This window comes from Chiroxiphia lanceolata, chromosome 21 (genome assembly GCF_009829145.1).
Source record: "Chiroxiphia lanceolata isolate bChiLan1 chromosome 21, bChiLan1.pri, whole genome shotgun sequence".
NCBI lineage: Eukaryota > Metazoa > Chordata > Aves > Passeriformes > Pipridae > Chiroxiphia > Chiroxiphia lanceolata.
Window position 1 is genome coordinate 5,949,576 of NC_045657.1, and position 19,388 is coordinate 5,968,963.

Sequence of the window (19,388 nt, forward strand, 5' to 3'; positions counted from 1 at the left end):
GGAAACACCCCCAGATTCACCGATTTTCCACTTAGGTTGTGTATTTGTTCATCCCGGGTGCAGGGAGAGGGCTCCACCCGAGAACCACAGAAACACTTAGGAATTCGCTTGCCTGCACCGACAGCCCCAGGGATGCGTTTGTGCTTTTCCAAAATCAGACCCCAGATGCGGCGCACAAAGAGCAAACCCCCGCCGTGAAAATCTATTAAACCAGTTAAAAATCTAGTTTATTGTTTTACCATAGCACCTTTGGGATTTTTAAAGTGTTAAACACACAATTACAGATCTCGCAAAAAAATGATTCATTTAGGATGGTTTTATGACAAAACAGTGCCAATGACCACATCACATCGCACATAAATAGGATATGAAAGAGAGAAACATAAAAACAAGGTTTACTTTTGCCCCCATAAGAACCGTTTAGTGGAAACAACAGGGCACTAGAGAGCACATGGATTTTAGAGATTTGACACACCAAAGACCTGATTTTCCAGGAGAAGGTTCAGGCGAATCTGATGAAGTCGAGTATCTGCAGCTTCTCCTTAACTGGCTTAAAACCAAGTCAGGATTTCATGCACATCCTGACTATGAGAGGCATTCCCACCAAGACCCTAACTGAAGTGATGCTGAGGTTAAATCACAATCTTTCCTTCAAATTCAGATTGTTTTGGCTCAGTCCTGGGGATTCTGAGATTCTGCGATAATCAGGATCAGAAAATCAGAGTGAGAGGAGCAGAGCAACATTAGCATCACACTCAGAAATAAGGTAAGTATCAGGGAGTATATAAGAATCAAGTTTAAAAAACCAAACCAAAATCATTATTTCTGGTATAAAACTGTTACAAACACTGTGGTTGTGCAGGAGATAATCTCTTGTGCGTGTGGAGCCCAGGCACCTCAGTTATTTTCAGCTTCACACCTCTGGTGGGTGGAACCTCTCCCACCAGCCCATCATCCAATGTATCAATACAGTGTTCAATAGTTTAAAAAAACTGATTAAAAAAACCCCACAAACAAAATTCCCCACATCACCCCCACATGATCTTCCCAACAGAGAAATCGAATGAAAAGTGAAGTACAAAAAGAGCTCTTATAAAAATTAACATGCTCAACAAATCTCTGACAGGTTTCAAGAGCTGAAAGCATCAGTTCCTTATAAGATGAAAATGATCTTTTCCATCTTCTGCAAAACCACTTGGTTTTGGGGCTCAGTTGATGGTGTAACACCAACCTCCAATGCCAAAGCAGTATTGCTGATACCCCCTGTTTTGGTCAGGTGCCACCATCATTATATTGTCTCATGCTGCTAGGAGGTCTCCTGACAGTGACCCTGGAATACCATCCTGATTTCTGTCTCAATATGGCTTTGAAACAACATTCCTTCTGTGCTTGGAAGAGTTGCAAGGGGAGCGTTGCCCTCAGAGAGGAGAGCGAGAGCGGCCGGGGAAGCTCAGCACGGCACCTTCCCTAAAAACGTTGTCATAGGAAGACTTGAGGAACTGGACATAGTTCTGCATGCTCCGGTTGGTGCTCTCCGACTGCTCCAGCCGATCCTTCAGGTCCTGGAGGCGGCTTTCGTACCGGCGCTGGGCCTACACGGGGGAGCACAAAGCACAGCCTGAGAGACAGCAACATCCACCCTGCTCACATTAAACTGCTCCCCCAAAATGCTAAGGAGAGCCAGAATTAGCACAGCAGGAGATGGCATTGCCATAGATGGAGCTGTGATATTTATAATTTGTTCTGCTCATTTCCAACTCCATTCAGCAGCATGCTGATAAAACCAGGAGACAACGTGGCTAATCAGTCGGGCTTTTAAAACTCATTAGCTGTAGTTACGAGGAATTAAACACACTCTTTTCTGAAAAGCAACTTGACCTGATCCATGAGCCAACACAACTCTAAGTAAAACTCAAGCAAGCAAGCAGGGTAAATAGGAATCATGACAGATTCCCAGCCTTTCTTCTAGAGGAAATCCTTTCCTCTAGAAGAGAAATTGCATTCTCTCTCAGGTAAGCAAAATGAAGTTGAAATCTGTCCATGATACCTGGTGCAAATCTCATTTGAACATAAGGAAGCTCTGATTCTTCTCTTGCACACGCATAACTTTACATCAGGTTCATTCAGGCTATTGTACTCTCATTTGCCCATCACTCCTGAATCAGTGACACAGCAGGCGTGTCCTGTCACACATCTGTCATGGACACACACACCAGCATGTCACATTCAGGCACAGCTCTGCCTGACCTCTGCAGCACATCCAGAGGACTTGGTTTATGGACTCCAGTGGCTGCCAGGACACCACCAGCACACCAGGAGTATCCCCCACAGGTCACTCACATCCTCTTTGCTCCGACGCAACTGGTTCAGCTCTGTTTTAGTCCGACTCAGCTGGGTCTCCAAATCCAAGAGTTTGGACTGGGCTGCCCTCTCTCTAGAGATTGCTCGTTCTCGAGTTTGTTCCACCTACATACAACAATAACTGTTAAAGGGTTGGCTATGCAAGAATGTTTTTTCTTACCCCATTGCCCACAAAAGCCCTATAAAGCTTAACTGGCACATTCTCATACACAGGTAGCAGCTCAGCCTTGTGCTTTTCTCTTTTCTGTTGCAAACTGAGTTAAGTTTTTCAACCTTTTAAGTGCTGACAAACAGCACCGGCACATTATTTGTATTTCACTGAACACGATGATTCTAATGGCTTTGGTTATAAGCTGAGGAGATACTTTCAGCATTCTCGCCGTTCCCCTTTCACAGCCTGAGTAGCTTTGGGTGAATTCCCAAACAGGAGGAACTACTCACTTGTTTTTTGGCATCATCAATGGCCATCTCCAGCTGCCGTGCCAAGGAGCTGCACTCCCGGGTCTTCTCCTCCAACCGCAGCTGGCACTGGTGGATCGACTCCTCACGCTTTGCTATGACCTGAAGGAATTCTATGTTCTGGGCATTCGTGGTCTCTAGTTTTCTAGTTTAAGACAATAAGGGAAGGAAACCTATTCATTTTAAATGGAGTGTGTTTCAGTCTGCCTTTTTGCCAGGTCCTGACTCCTCTGGTAAGAGATTCCATTCCCCACATAAAGGTGAGAGCCCCAAGAAATGCTTCGCCGGTCCTCAAATCGAAATTTCTAAAACTGAAGAACCTGCAGAGTGCCCACATACCTGCATCTTGTCAGACACTGCCACTAAAAGTAATTTATAAACATGGGTCAAAATATTGAAATACTGTAATATGTAGTAACCTCAAAATTGTCAGGCTAGATTGGACAAGGAGCTGCTTTCTCCTCTGTCTAAGCCATCATCCTGTCTAACAACATTCACAACAGGTGCTGCTGCAAAAACATGTAACTCTCAGTGGACAGTTACTGATTAGAGATCCTTGTGGGATAAGCAAATGCACAGAATCCTGGAGGCATGTGAGGAACCAGAACAAGACTGAAGCTGTTTCAATCCCCTGTAAAAACAATGGAAATGAAAGGTTAAAAAGGCAAGAGACCCTAATATTTCTAACCTTTCTAGCTCCTCCACCTTCAAGGTGAGTTGCTTTTTCTCCTCCTGGGCAGACTGATATCTCTCTCTTGTCATCTCCATTTTGTCCCCCTGGAGCTCAATCTAAAAATTACAGGAATTAATTACTTCACAGAGTAGTCACTACACACACATGACCAACCACCTAAAAGATATGAGCTCTCAGAAGGAAACATGCTCAATTCATTATCTCTGGAGAGCTTCAGAAAAAGAACACTGGACAGAAAAGCACTAAACATCCATTTTGCTGGTGCTTCCAGTTAAAGTCTTGAAAGGTATGGAAAAACTCTTCCAAAAGAAAAGCCAGGCCTGTAAATTCCTGCAAGCACAGCCAAGCACACACACGTGAACAGCAGCCATAAACATGCCAGCAACCCACAAAGGCATCAGAGCCCGAAACACCAGGAAGGTTTATAATTCCAAATCAAGCAGACTAAAGTGGTCAGACAGAGATCATGGGTTGTGTCTTGAGGCACAGTTGTAGAAATCATCCCTGTCTGAAATTGTCCTCCAACACCTACAGTCTTCCTGGGGACACCAAAAAGGGACTGGGAAAACAACATGAAATCAGAGTGAGAAAACAAGGTTGGGACAGCACCATCAGCAGCAAACCACAGGAGGAAAAGCTGACAAGATGATGGAAGTAACAGAAGCAAGCGCTGGCATTAGCAAGTGCTGTCACTGCAGCTATTCATGTCCCAATGAGATGCTTCACCAGGGCACGAGAAACCTTCCAAATCTTAAGGAATGCTACCAGCAAAGCCATTAACTTCTTGCACAAAGACATGGCACACACCTTTATTTTGCAGTGCACCTTTAATCTTTTCAAAAAGAGACGAGAATAGAGACGAAGTTTGAACCTTGCTGTGATTAGAAATTCATCTTGGTCTCACAGTTGAGGTGTGCACTGGTACGGGTACCTTCTGCCAGTCCCTTACCAGCTGACGGAGATCTGCAATCATGGCACACAGGTCCGTGTTCTTCTTCTCGTAACTCTGGAGCTGCTCGTGACATTGTGCCAGCTGTGTCTCTGTGTACTTCAGGATCTCAGGCAGCTTCTCCAGTTCAGCAAGCTGGCTCTGGAACTTCTTCCGCGTCTGTAATCAAAGAAGAAAACATGAGGAACTTTCCAATGTTCCTAAGGTCAAGACTAGGAAATTTCTCGACTTCAGTGAAGCTTTGTTAGTCCACAACCGCGATGACACTCTGTGGATGTTTGGCCAGTGTTGGAGTTCAAAGCCTAAGGTCTTCTCCTACTCCAAAAGGCTTTCACTGAGGGTGTGGCATTCCCTATGGATGGTGTGAGAATGAGTATTTTAGATACTGGGCTTCAATTTTACTAGAAGTACAAGGTCTTTTTTTGAAGCCAGTTGTGTCACATCAGATTAAAAAAACTAATGGAAAAGGCAAACTCCAGATAAGCCTTTTATTTCCTATTCACAGTTGTTTTTCACTACATTCAGAACACTAGATCCATGAATGTCTATAACACATGACTTTAGAGGAATAGTTACCTGTTCAAGCTCCTGGCTCATTTCGTCCCTTACTGCCTTTTTCTCTTTTTCAGCCCTCTCCAGTCTTGCTGCCAGTTCATCCGCTTCCTCTCGGGCCTTCAATGCCTGGAAATTCAAAAAAACCCACAGACTTTATCTATCATAGTTATACATATATATCTATTTATACATAGTTATCTGTTATATATATAGCAATGCCTTGGAGTAACTAAAACTGCTCGATTTGGATGGGTAAGGAATCATAGAATAAGCCCTGGTGGAGGGCCATGCCCACCTGTGCTTTGTAGGATTCAATCATCCCCTCGTAGTTCCTGACAGCGTTCTGGAGCTGCTGCACTTCCATCTGCGCTTGGTTCAATTTGTCCTCCATTGGGCCAAGAGCAGCCTGAAAAAAAGCAAACACTTTCCACTGAGTGCTTGGAAGTACCTGCCACATGAGCTGTCTAATGTTGTCTAGACTAAGAAAATAGACTTTTGTCCATGCAAATTGCCAAAACTGTCCAGACTTCAGTGGATTGCCAAATTTACGTCAGCAGTGCACAGGAGTTCGGGATAGACGTGCAACCTTTCCATTTCCAGTATCTGTGCTACTTGGAATAGGGACAAATTATTTTAATAAATTCCTAGCTTTTCAAGAAGAAAATTATGTAGGTCATCCACAAGATCACCAGTGGTAAGAGACAAAGAGGAGAAATATGCCAGCCATTTTTTTCGTTCTGGAGATTACCGTTCTCTTTGTTTGTTCCCCTGGTCATCAGCACAAAGATGTAAGGACAAGATTTAAGATCCCAGCTAGAAGTAACAGTACTTGGACTGCAGATACTCCTAGCCAAAATGTGGAAGAAACACAGATCTCCCACACTGTGCACTTTGCCTCCTCTCAGCACACCTGCCCTGTCATACTCAGGTTATATGAAACTGGTTTGAAACCAAATAGGACCAATGGGTACAATTCAACTCTGTCCTCAGCAGCCAAGCAAGCTGTTACAATTTCTCCTTCTTTTCCTCCCAGCATTCGATCTTCAAACCCTCAGAGTCACTGACCTTTAGTCTTTCATTATCCTTTCTTAAAGAATTGGCCTCTCCAGCCTGTTGATGCAGTTTATCCATCAAATTTTGTCTGTCATCCCGCATTTTTTCCTCCAGCTTTGCCAGTTGTTCCATCAAGTCTGCAACACGGCTGTCACACAGAGAGAAAATTAATTCTTAAGTGACAAGAATAAGACTCTTAACCCTTGAAAACTAGCTTCAGAAACATGGCTTTTCCCTACCCTTTCATCTTCCTCCTCCAGTCATGTATGCACATTTCCTATTACACTGCTCTACTACCTCAATCTTTTTATATCTCTTAGAATTTAACTGGAGTTGTCCCCTTGGAGCTCAAAAGAATTGTCTCAAAGATACACAGGATAAAGAGGTGCCTCTCTCATCTCACATCTACCTACTTTTTCCTGCAGCAACAACTGCACTGCAGTGATACCAACACATTTATTTACCTTCGCAACAAAATTTGCATCAACTATACCGCTTATCTCTTTTAATATCTTCCATTCAAGTTTCTCAAACAGATCTCAAAAGAAAAATAACCTTAATTCTTTCAAAGCATTACAAAATGGCAAAGGAACAGAGTTTTAAGGGTCAGTAAACCCTTAATGAGTCTGCCTTTGCTGTGGCAAGTCAGCAGCAGAAGTCACATCTCTCACTCCACCTCTCCAAACTCTGCTCTAGCCCTTAGGCAGAGCTTGGTTATTTACAAGCCATCCAATTAAATTATTCATTTCAATGCTATTATTCAATTGAATGCAATTAAATTATCCTTGAACTTTGAGCTCATGCCCCCCTCATGCTTCCTTCCCCACACTGATTTTATTCCAACCTGTTCAGTCCAACAACTTCCATTTCGAGGTCACCCTTGTCCTTTACTGCTTTGTTGCAGCGATTCCTCCAGGACTCGAGATTGGACCGGGCTTCAGCAATACAGTTGTCCTGTCAGACATGGGAAATACATGAGGAAAAGAGCACAAAAAACCTCCCTGGATGTGGGATATGCAGACAATACACAGAGATGCCCTTAACTTCGGACATGCAGTGACAGCTGAGCAAACTGGATTTGTTCTAAACTTGGCATAAATGGGCCAAGGCATGAAGACAGAAATAAATCTCATTAGTTGGAAGCAGAGAATCTCCCCAGGGCTGCTACCAGAAGTCAAGAATTTAGAAGCATGACCTGAAAGGAGGCCTCTCCCCCTGATTTAGAGGTACCTTTTCTGCCAGCTGGGCAGTGAGTTTCTGCACATACTCCTCACTCCGCTCCGCCCTCTCCTTCTGTGCACGGACAGCTTTCTTCAGGGCCTCCTTTTCACCTTCTCCCTTATTCTTCAGCTCTTTCAGCTGGTCCATGACAAGTTCCAAATCTGCCCTAAGCTGAGCTTCATTGCGCTCCATATTCTGCGGGGGGAACAAAACACACCACATGGAATTACGCCTGCATAACACACCTGCAAAGCCAAAGCAGCAACTAATTTCCTTGAAATGGTGGTGAGAGCCAGGCACAAATGCCCAGCCTTCAGCCTGGAGGTATCTGCAATCAGGTTTCACCTACACAATCCTGTCCTAATGCTGAGAGATGGCAGTATAATGTCTTCCTTTTATGACAAGACTCTTCCCTTCTTTCATAAGCTGCTCCCTAAAATACTGATTTCCTCTCCTGACCAAAATAAATACTGGTCTAACAGTCTTTAGATCTACCTGAGAACACTCTTTTTATTAATTGAAATGTTTGCATATAATAATGTTGCTTTATGCAGCTATTACTTAAAACAGATTAAAGCTCCTCTAAACCATTAACACATTTATGTTCCCTTTAACATCATCCCAACACCAACAGATATGTTAAATATAAAACTCTGAACAAAATAAACCAGAGGAACTTTCTCCTCCTCATTAATGCTATAGAAAACATGCATGAGTGTGATCAAACTGGAACTCATGGCACAGTATTTTTCCCAGAAAGCAAATTAAATAGTTTTCAATTTGCCTTGATGCTTGACTAAACCAAAGTCATCTTTTAAATAACTATGTAGTAATTAACTCAGTGAAGAGAAAATCTAATTAATGCACATAGACCTTAAGGCTAAGATTTTGCCTTATGCTTCAAAGGTAAGAAGATTTCTCTTTTCTTATTTAATTGGGAAACGATGTTGTGTCTTAAGTGTCACAAACATCACCAGCCAATACTTCAGTCAACCAGACTCCATTGAGATGTTGGTGCTACTTCCCTGGTCAGTCAATTCAGCTCAAGAGGGTAAAGGAAGAGCCAGTCCCCAGGGAGCAGGGCAGACATACCCGGATATGTGTAACCAGACGGTTGTTCTCAGCTTCTTTGCTTCGCAGCTGGGCTTGAAAATGGGCTTTCACATTCTCCAGAGTTTTGGAGAGTTCAGCTACTTTCCTTGCCTGCTCCTAGATAAGAAGGAACAAGACACACACCTAATAGAAGAAACACTTCACAATATCCCATAGCCTCAGATTTCTTCATTGAATGATCTCCAGCCACCTCCACTTTCCTCAGAGGGACCCTCACAGCTCTCTTAGTCAAACAAAATGGGGAACAAACGAGCAGCCATTTATTCTACAACAGATGTGAATGACTGGCCTGAAAGACACGTTCTAGGGTAAAATATTCTTCATATTTGATCTTTTCCATTGCACTCCCCTTTTACTTCCTAACCAGAGGAACAGACTGGAATTTGTCACTGGGAATCAACAGGACCTTAAACAGAATGGTAATTCAGAGCCCAAGCCCAAAGGGAATCCTACATATCCATCCTTGTGACAGGTGTCTTATTAGCAGAATATGGAGCCCACAACTGTGTGGGAGTTGGCATCTGTCTGTCTATTTTTATAAGCAAGCCAGTCATCTGATCTGTTAAAAAGTAAGTCTGCAAACACAACCCCATATTTTGGACTGTCTGTGGTTCTACAGAACTGGAATGTGGCAAAGAGAGGGACAAACAGAAAAAGGAAACTACCTTTTCTGCCTGTATCTGAAGGGTGAGGCTGTCCACTTCTTTTTCTTTCTCCTGAAGCTTGATTTGAAGTTGCTGGAAAAACAAACACCATTCAGATGTTCAGTAACAAACTCATTTAGGATGGCAGGTGGAAGGCAAGAGCTGTAACTGCCTCCTTCCCAAGGCCTTCTAATCCATGGCACTGTCTGGTATCCACAACAACAGCATCCTCATCCCCAGAAAAACAGGCTGCATTCTCCTCAAGCAGGAATCAAAAGGGATACACATATATATGTGTAACAGGGTATAGGATACCCAGTCAAGAAAGGGTCTGACAAGACACACACTCCACAGACTGAAAAGGGCATTACCTACGTCTCACAGCAGGTTTTACAACTTCTGGTAATAAATAAAGTCTTGTCTCAGTTCACAAATAAAGAAATGAATAAAAACTGGCACAGGGTCACTCACTCATTCAGTGACAGAAGCTGACACAAAAAGCTGTCCCCACTCTAAGCTCCATATTTCAAAGGCAATGAAAATCCATCCACTTTGAAATGCAGATTGTTAATCAGAGGAGAAATGTAGTAGCTCTGATTATCACCAAAGCTAAAATAAGTTTTTACTGGTCTAAAAGGCACTACTGTAAGATTTGACAGCCAAACACAAGACAAAGAATGGCTTGTCATTTTAGATCTCTCTGCTTTATAATTAAAAGGAAAAAAAAAAAAAAAAAAAGAGTGTGGTGTGCTTACCATGTTCTCTGCATCTGACTCAGCCAGCCTTTTCAGCAGCACTGCTTGCCGATCCAGGATCTTCTGGTTCTCTTTCTACAAAAGAAATACATGAGAAAAATTGTTAACTAAAAAAATTTTATACAGATTCTTTAAATGGAATTGGGCAAATCAACCATTTCCTCCCAGTTACAGCAGTAATTCTTAGGAGATATCCAGAAGCATCGAATATGCTAAATATTTAATGTATCATTATCCATGTCAGAAAGCTTTTCCACTTCTCCATCAAAGGTTAAAAATACAAAGCATAATGGCAATGTAAGATCTTTCTGAACTCTCCCACCATTCAGGGAAAGTCATGTGGAAGAATTCAGACCTTTTATCCAGCCTCACTGGTGGCTGAGATAACTGTTACCATCAGCCTGCTTTTGCTGAAATGGAATATAAACGACAGAAAGAATAGCAATTTCATTTCTGCATTGCTCTTACAAGCAATACAGAGTTGTTCTGTACAAGCAGCACAGAATTGTTTACAATTTCTCTGTTATTGCTCTCAGAGTCTACCAAAATAAAGTTCTGAATATCCTTAGGCTCCCATTAGCTGAGGCCACATTAAGTCCTCATTCTCCAAGCAATGCAAGTGCAGCAGAAACATTTGAGACCAGCAGGATCAGCAGATACAGCTGGATCCAGAGGAGACAGAGCTGGCAACACAGCAGTACCTGAAACTTTTAATACAGAACCTCAGAGGCTCTAACATCCTCATAGGAGAAAAGTCAGTCTTACTCTGTGAAGTATGATAAAGAAAAAAACAAACAAAAAAAAACCTATTCAACATTTATAGGTTGACAGGGTCAACAGCAGGGCTGGGAAAAAGAATTAAAAAGCTTTCAAACTCAAAATTCCCTTTCAGCCACGAGACAACAGAGCCTCCTGTGATGAGCCAGGTGCTCACCTCCCGGTTCTGCTGCTCTGCCAGGAGCTCTCGGAGTGTCCGGTTGGTTTCTTCAAAGGTGCTCAACTTCTGGAGCAGAAGCTCTTTTTGTCTCGTCAGAGCACTAATGTCAGTGGTGCTCATGTGTTTCTCCTGGAGGAAAAATGAACAACCCCCCAAATAAACAAACAAAACAAACAGTCAAAGCAGAAACAAAACCTAAACCCCCCCAAACAAACAAAACACACAAAACCAAAGGGAAATAAATGTTTACATGGAATAAGTATATTAAGCCAATACCACCATGAGCAGTGCAACAGTCAGCACCATGTGTGCAGAAGGTGCTGCAAGGAAACTTCCAAACCTAACTAGCAAACACCTTAAGGATGTTAAATCCCTCCACTTTTCCTTACATTTTGCTTCATCATTACATTTTTAAGACAACTATATAAAGGGATAAAATGTAGTAAAGGCAAGAAAAAGGACGACACCTACAATGTTGAGTCTCCCAATGGTATTTTTCAGGGCATGGATCTGCCTGGCAGCTGCTGCTCCATCCCTTTCTGCATCACTCAGCTTGGACATCAAACACTCCTTCTCCTGCTGCAAGCATTCTTTCTGTAGCCTGCAAGGAGAATTCAGCCATCAGGGAAACAAGAAGCTTTGGCAGCTGTACCAGCCACTATTGATATACAGTTGATTGGGTTATAGCTCATAAAACCCCCCCAAATGAGAGGATAAAAGCTCTAAACACAAACTACCTAAGATTTACCTTCTTTCAGCATGGAAGTTTCTTTGAAAGAAGGCAGTAAGCAGACACAAGGAGCTTCCTAGGATCATAGCCATGAAACAGGAATTTAGAGGGGACAAATCAGGCTTATACTAAAGCCTGCACACACTACTAAACCCAAAACACAATGCTGTGCTTTTCCTGGGCACTTGGGCCACATCAGAAATAAGACTCCAAAGGGTCGAGCATGAAACAGAAAAGCACACCAAGATATAGAGCTCAATGTTTTTAGCCAGGGTTCGTAATCTCAGAAGCATTCACAGAGCTTTCTGAAAAAGGAATACACAGTATTAACTTCCAAGTGATCTTTCTTAAGGAAAAAATAAAACTAGTTTTCTTAAAACACTAGTGTCCTCCTGGAGACACAATTTTCCCTATTTCTTTAGATACAAAGCAGGTGCAAAAATGTCACACTTTCAGACCTTCAGGGTCACCAAGAAAAAAACCCATGGTTCAGTCCTCTCAAGGTCTGTCATTCCTGTCCCTGTATGATTTTCATAAAAGTCAAAAATTCTCTTCTAGTTTTCAGCTCCATGTTTATAAATTTATTGTTCTCCTAGTGGTTCAAACAGAATCTCTTAACTTTCAAAATACTAATTGCAGAGCTAGGATGACCCTCCAACAGGCCATACAAGCCAACTGCTCTGAGGTTCCTCTCAGAGTGGTTTTTTCCATTCCAAAATTCATGCTAGAGCCCTTCTCTGCAGCTACTGCAATCTGGAGATCCCTTTCCCAAAGGTGACAAAAAATCCCAGTGCATCAGTTCTTCAGCAGCAACTACGACCTCAGATCATGTCAGCAATAAAGGGAGGTGCCCTGTGAGTGCCACAAGTGCAGGAACAGTGAGAACAGGAGCTTTCTTACAGAGTCAGGTCCTTCTCCTCCTTTATGCGCTCGATGTTGCGCCTGAGCCGTGTGTTCTCGTGTTCTGTTTCCACCAGTTCTTGCGTGACCTCGTTCAGTTCTTCCTTCTGCTCCTCCAGGAGACGCTTTGTCATTTGCTCCTGTTCCTCCATTTTCTGCAGCTTGACCTGGAGATATTGAAATAAAACTTAAACCAGGTGCTTTTGAAACGATACACAGAATCCACCTCCCAAATAATGAACCTTTTAGATTCAATTAACTTATGGAAAGTGTATTACAAAAAAGTATCTTCTCCCAGGTAACAAGTGACAGGACAAGAGGAAATGGCCTCAAGCTGTGCCAGGGGAGGTTCAGGTTGGATATCAGGATGAATTTCTTCACTGAAAGAGTTGTCAGGTATTGGAAGGGGCTGCCCAGGGAGGTGGTGGAGTCACCATCCCTGGAGGTGTTCAAGGAGCAACTGGATGTGGCACTGAGTGCTCTGGTCTGGTTGACAAGGTGTGATCAGTCAAAGGTTGGACTCGACCTTGGAAGTCTTTTCCAACCTTAATGATTCTATGATCTAAAATTAATTTTTGTTTTACAATCATGCAAGTAATTCCATTAAATTCTGCAGCATAAATAAAATGGAAAACGCCTGATGTAAGAATATACTTGACTCAAATCCTATTCTTAGGATTTCTTGTTCACTGATTTGAACTTCACATAGTTTTGAGTAAAATAATAACCCAGGATTTGCTACCCTTGGGGTTAACTTGAAGCTAAAAATGCAGTTTGTCCCCACCAGAACATATTTTATGAGACCTGGGAACATCTCCTACTCCTTTTTTAAGTGGTATAAGTACCTAAGAGCCTATTTATCTGGAAAACACATCACTGGGTTGCACACTTTGAAATGGAATCAGAAGAAACAATCTTGTTGAATAAGGGGATTTTTTGACAATAAAACATAAACACATCATATTTTTCACTTTCTGGAGTGACCAGTTTGCAGATTTTGGGCTTGGGCAAAAGTGAGATTATTTGGAAACTAAAGCACAGTTATTATTAAATGAATAATGTTTTGAAATGTTTCACAGTGCACCTTAGGGCATTTCTCACTAGGACAGCTCATCTCTTCTAAACAATTCAGATGGATTTTTGGTTTTACAGCAAGCTACCAACAGCCTGGGGAGCCTTCCATCGAACCAAGACTTGACTCCAGCCTCCTCTTGTCAAAGGATCAGCTACACAGCCAAGTCAGCAGGTCTTTACACTGTCTCCTCACCTCTTTCTTCAGCGTTCCCACCATGTTCATCAGGCTGTCTATCTTCTTTTCATACTTGTTCATTTTGGAGCAACCGGCATCGTCGTCATCCGTGGAGAGGTCGCTCAGGCGCAGCACCGACTGCATTCTTTCGGAATCCGGTGTGACTTCGAGGCGTTGACTTGATTCCTGGCAGAAAATAAAGGGTGTCATTCTTTTAGTGTAACATTATAAATAGTATTTAAGATAGTATTTTAAATAGCATTCTAAACCTAACTTTGCCAAAACCAAAGACCGGGTCAACATCACTGCAGCGAGGGTAGTAAAGAAAAAAAGACCACTTGTAAACAGCTCTTCCATTTCCATGTGGGGAAGGCCAAGAATGCAGAAAGAGTACAACAGAGAAAGAAGAAAAACTAGTCAAAGCTCAAATCCTCATCTAAGACGTGCCAGGAATACAACAGGCAAAACCATCAACCCATGAGAAAGAAAACATTACACAATGCTACACAAATGCTCTGTGCTTTTGAGGAGACTGAGACCAGCAGGCCCTCACTGAGCCTCCATATGAGATTTGAAGGGTACTAATAAAACTACAATAAAGAAATAAATGTGTCTGGCTTCTAGAGCCAGAAAAGCATGATATGGCCACAGGCTGGTAACTAATTCCCAGTTTTTCTATATTAAAAAGGGAAAAGGATTTATAGAAGACACTTTTAAAAGCTGGTAGGTGACAGCAGCCTCCTTTCAGATCTGCCCAGCTCTCTCACCACACACCTGCTCTCTTCATCCTCAAATAAACCTGAAAGTTTGTTTTAAAGAGCAAAACCAGCTGTACCTCCCATTTCAAGGTGGTATCACGGGCACGTGCTTTGCCTGGGGGCATCCATGGGGCCTTAGTTTTCACCCGGACGGCTCGCACACCATCCCCTTTTCTTGGTTTCTGCTTTTGCTAAAGAAGGAGAAAATAAAATAAATTACAGACTTTTAAAGAACAATTCACAGTTTTTAGTGCTGCAAAACCAAATGAAAGATCATTCACATGAAAATATCAATAGTATTTCACAGGATGCATCAGGTGAGATGAGGCAGCAGCCACCAGAGGAAGGTGACATCAGCAAGAAGGAAAGATTACTGTGCACTCAGCTGAAAGTATGGCTGGAGGTAGGACATGAGAGATGCCTGGGAGATCCCCTCTTCATCCCAGATTTATCTCACAAAAGAGCAGTTGTATCATTTGACACCATGATTGATCATGGAAAGCCCCTGAAGTGTTTTCCCCACTCCCCAGTCAACTACCAGACCAGCATTTATTTGTATTGAACTCGAGTGGCTCTGATTGAAGCAAAAATAAAGTGTTTTTGCACAATTCTAACCTTGGAGAAAAACCAGGCATTCTAAACATTTCCTACTGGTAATTATTTAACAGGAGCCATAGATTTCACTGTCATTTCATCCCATTATGAAACTTGCCACTAGCAACAAACATGAAGTAAACAGAGGACTTAGAGCAGGATGTCTGCAGATAAGGAAAAATGAGCTAGCAACTTCCAGCACCTTTTTAGAACAACTTTCCATAAATACTCAGCTACAAAGGAGGATATGGGATAGCTGGAACCTCAACTTCAGTACTGCCTTCTGCCTCCTGTGGATAAGGATGGGAAAGGATTCTCTTTGCTGCAGAACTCAGTGGACAGAGAAAGGTACTTAATGCTAGAAGATAGTTTGAATCCAGACTCTTTTTCTAAGCACATTTATTTGAATACAATCAAGATGCTATTTGAAATGCCTAAGTATTACCTCTCCCCAAACCTTTCCTACAAAAACAGGAACACAGCCAAAGAAATAACACTATCAGGACACAAATCCAGGAAATAAAAGGAAAAACAAACATCCTCCAAACTATATCACATTGGAAACAACACTTCTCACAAGAACATGGAAAGTAACAATACATTCTATATCGTACTGAAATCATCTCAAACATAGAAAATGTGTCACTGCAAATTCACCACTGGATATGAATTCAAGTCTTACAATTCTAGCACAACAGCAAAACAGACCTGGAAGATTTTGTGATGCTTCTAAGGCCATTCACCTTCCTCTTTGCAGCCCTTACAAACAACCAGGTACACACTCCTACCTGGCATTGTGCAGGTGTGGTTTTCTGCCCCTTTTTAATATGGACATGGACAGGGGTGTTTTCATCCACATGGACGTGCAAAGGGGGAGATGAGGAACGGTTCTTCATGGCTCTTCTCCCACAAACGGGAAAGGGAAATACAATGAAGGGAAACCTGTGAATAAGGAAACTGGAAATAACAACATTTCCCTCTGTGCCAGAGAGGAACAACGGCCAACCTTGGTTAACATTTGAGCTTTCTTTCAGTAGCATCTGCCATTTTGAACTGCACACTACTTTTTCTGCAAAGCTAGGAATAACATAAACAATTCCTCTGCTTCAAGTATTTTCTGCTTTTAACCTGGTTATTGAAGAGCAAACACAGCTGGATTGATAGCAGGTGTCCGTAAGAGTCATTGGAGATCAAGTTCTTAAAGCAAGCAAGCAAATCAAGGGTTCCCACAACCAACAAAACCTGATTACAAAGAGAAATTCAAAGGGGGGAGGACAATAAATTTAACAATTAAGAAAAATCAACAGGAAACCATCAGACCACTCCATCCTGGAACTCTGAACCTGTAAACTCCTTCATACATGCTTAAGTGTCTTTTTGAAGCAAAAAAACCCTTAAAAGCCTTTGGGTCACAGCATTTCTTTAATCTCCAGAAAAACACCTTAACCAATACCTGACACAACGCAGAAAAGCCTAGAGACACAAGGTTCAAGTCATCATCTCGGAGCTCAATGCCTCAGTTGATGTAATGGCATAATGCAATTGCAAATCTTACACAAATCCACCAGCAGCACTAATCTGATTCTGGTAAAAAGGATTTTGTCAGCCCAGGTAAAGTTACTTACAGTCACTCTCAAGCTTTTGAGTTTTTTGGATACTGTGTTTGGTCCAGAGGTTGTAGTCGATTCCTCATTGAGGGATGAGACACACCTGATACAGAAATAATAAAATGATCAAGAGGAAAAGATACCGATTTCTGAACATCCTTTTGATTTAAGGCAACACACAGGCATAAACACATCAAATGTATGAACCCAAACAGCAAAAGTTGCTGTGTTGTGGCTTCCTCTGACAAACACGGGATGAGGGAAGGACCGAGGCTGTAACCCCTCATGCACTGATGATGAAAACTGGTTTAAACAATACAAATGTTTTGTATCATTACATGATGGCATTACTCAGCTACAAACCCCCAAATTCTAATTGCAATTTTTAAGGGACACAGCAGTACTTCCCTTAACTCAGGAACAGGAAGCGACAGCTTTCTGAAGGAGCAGGATTCCCCAGCTTCCAGCTAGGAACAACTCCAAACACCGCCGGGTGTTTGAATCATCTCTCTTTTTTTGTTCAGGGAAGGGCTGAACCCTCCGCAGGCCCAGCACTGACAGAGCTTTTGAATCACCGCGAGCGAAACCCAGACGCTGTCACCGCGCCACTGCCTGGCAACAAGGCTCACTCCGGAGTTTAATTCCTCCTGCCGGCCCTGGAGGGTTTCCAAGGGACCTGCGGCTCCCCCCCGCTGGCAGGGGCGCGGTGTGGGGAGCGCTCTGAGGGCAAGGCAGGGCAGGCCGCAGGGGCCGCTCCCAACGCCCGCCCGCCCCGCCCGCCGTTACACGGAGCCCGATGGCTCCCGCGGCCCCTCCCGGGCGGGGGGGACCCCCGCAAGGCAGGCGGGAAGGGATGATTCCCGGGGCTCCGTGAAGGGAACACCCACAGGGAGAGGGGACACCCACGGGGAGAGGGGAAGCCCGGCCCCGGCGCTCACCAGGTGGCCCCGCGCGGGTTCCGCGGCCACCTCAGCTCGCCCTCGGCGGCGGGGGAGCGGCGGGAGGCGCCGGCGCGGCCATGGAGGGAGGTCTGGGGCGGGTGCCCGCACCAGGGGCAGGAGGCGCGGCCGCACGGCCCGGGCCGCCGCCGCCGCCGCGCCGCCCGCGGCTCCACCATTGGGCGATTCGAACGGGCCTGAGCGGCGGTAACCGCCCCCCCCCGGTAACCGCCCGCGGCTCCGGGGGCGCCGCACGAGCGGCCGAGCGGCCGCGGCAGCCCCGGGAACCTCCCCCCCGGGCCCGCCACGGGGTTCTGCGGAACGGCTGCTCATCCCTGCGGGCATGTGGATGTCTGAAAGCAGGATGAAACGCTGGGTTATTTAAGGGGATTTTCTTCGTGTTGCCTTCGAGATGAGTTTTACTGAGGTAAAGGTACAGTTCTGGTGTGTGTGTGTGTGTCGTCCCCCCCCATCACGGAATTCTTGGAGCAAGCCCGGAGGGGACCACGAAGTTAAGAAGAATATTGGAGCTGGGGCTGCTCAGCCTGGAGAAGAGAAGGTTGTGTGGAGACCTCACAGCAACTTTCCGGTATCTGAAGGGGCTACAAGGAAGTCGGAGAGGGACTTTTTATCAGGAACTGGAGCAATAGAACAGGGAGTAATGGGCACAAGTGGAAAGAGGGAAAATTTATGTTAGATATTAGGAAGAAATTCTTTACTGGGAGGGTGGTGAGACACTGGAACAGATTGCTGAGGGAGGCTGTGGATGCCCCAACCCTGACAGTGTTCAAAGCCAGGTTGGTAAGGCCTTGAGTAACCTGGTCTAGTGGGAGATGTCCCTGCCCATGGCAGGGGGGGGGATTGGGTCAATTCCAACCACTTAGCATTCTATGATTCTATGAAAGGTGATACAAGATCCTGAAACAACCTTTATTTCATGTAATATTATCAGTATATTAGCATGATGGATATTCATCTCAAGAGGACTGATGTAGCACAGCCCAGCAAGGAGAAGCAGCATCAACTGAGCCCTTGGTGCTTCAGATCCTCATCCAACATCAAACTCTCTTCTTCCCTCTTGGGTTTAGAGATAGACACCAAAATTATCATAAAGGGTTTCTTCAACCTCCTGTCTATGCATGTTCAATATAATGTTTTAAAACAACATTGGCTGTTGATATCGTGGAACACAAGTTTCAGTACAGAACAGTTTAAAGAAACAGTCACAGAGCAGCCACTCAGCTGTTTTTACTGTAAACATTTCCCTTCTTCCCTCTATGTCAGATCAAATTGAATTTGGAACTAGTCTTACACTCAGCAAAAAACCCCAAAACTCTGTCACCACTATTGTTATACCAAATAAAGGTGCCTCCCTCAACCCCACACTGTGCAGGCAGCTGTATTAAAGACCACTTTCAGCTGCACCTGAAATATCACACCAAATCAGATTCCCTGAAACCTGCCCGTTCTTCTGGAGAAACAGAACTTCATCAAGGGGATAATTAAGGATACTGAAGTCTTGGGCTGTGCGATGTGCAACTCATTCAAAGCTGCATTGCCTCTTACTATGACAAACATCAGGTTCTGCAGCTGGAAAAGAACTTTAATAAAGGCATGGAGGGCCAGGACAAGGGGGAATGGCTTTGCACTGACAGAGGGCAGGGTTAGATGGGATATTGGGAAGACATTCTTCCCTGTGAGGGTGGGGAGGCCCTGGCACAGGTTGCCCAGAGAAGCTGTGGCTGCCCCATCCCTGGAAGTGTCCAAGGCCAGGTTGGATGGGGCTTGGAGCAATCTGAGATAGTGGAAGGTGTCCCTGTCCATGGCAAGGGATTGGAACAAGATGGTGTTTAAGGTCCCTTTCAGCCCAA

The 19,388-nt window shown here is 43.9% G+C and overlaps 1 protein-coding gene across 5 annotated transcripts; it reads right to left on the reverse strand.

Annotated features, from left to right (window-relative positions):
• Positions 1-201: 201 nt before the first annotated feature.
• ODF2 (outer dense fiber of sperm tails 2) lies at positions 202-17,711 on the reverse strand. Of its 5 annotated transcripts, XM_032707961.1 has the most exons (20): positions 17,518-17,711; positions 16,598-16,682; positions 14,456-14,569; positions 13,639-13,806; positions 12,372-12,538; positions 11,213-11,342; positions 10,739-10,870; positions 9,805-9,879; positions 9,071-9,142; positions 8,385-8,501; positions 7,302-7,487; positions 6,916-7,025; positions 6,084-6,219; positions 5,314-5,424; positions 5,040-5,144; positions 4,464-4,622; positions 3,509-3,609; positions 2,803-2,965; positions 2,341-2,466; positions 202-1,592 (listed from the first exon to the last, which is right to left on the reverse strand). In XM_032707961.1, the coding sequence occupies exons 1-20, from the start codon at positions 17,694-17,696 to the stop codon at positions 1,419-1,421; spliced, it is 2,610 nt and encodes an 869-aa protein (XP_032563852.1). In that variant the 5' UTR covers positions 17,697-17,711; the 3' UTR covers positions 202-1,418. The 5 variants fall into 5 exon arrangements, with proteins under 5 accessions (XP_032563852.1, XP_032563851.1, XP_032563848.1 ...); XM_032707960.1 differs by lacking the exons at positions 16,598-16,682; positions 17,518-17,711 and adding an exon at positions 15,761-15,884; XM_032707957.1 differs by lacking the exons at positions 202-1,592; positions 2,341-2,466; positions 2,803-2,965; positions 3,509-3,609 and having other exon boundaries at positions 4,308-4,622; positions 14,456-14,566.
• Positions 17,712-19,388: the final 1,677 nt, after the last annotated feature.

Bases quoted from the DNA above. Each gene is read 5' to 3' on its own strand.
- ODF2 (XM_032707961.1), bottom strand. From the start codon at position 17,696: ATGGTGGAGCCGCGGGCGGCGCGGCGGCGGCGGCGGCCCGGGCCGTGC. The intron at 6,220-6,915 runs GTTGGAATAAAA...TCTGTGTGACAG, and splicing joins GAAGTTGTTGGACTGAACAG to CCGTGTTGCAGACTTGATGG. The intron at 2,966-3,508 runs GTTAGAAATATT...GTCTTAAACTAG, and splicing joins AAGGTGGAGGAGCTAGAAAG to AAAACTAGAGACCACGAATG.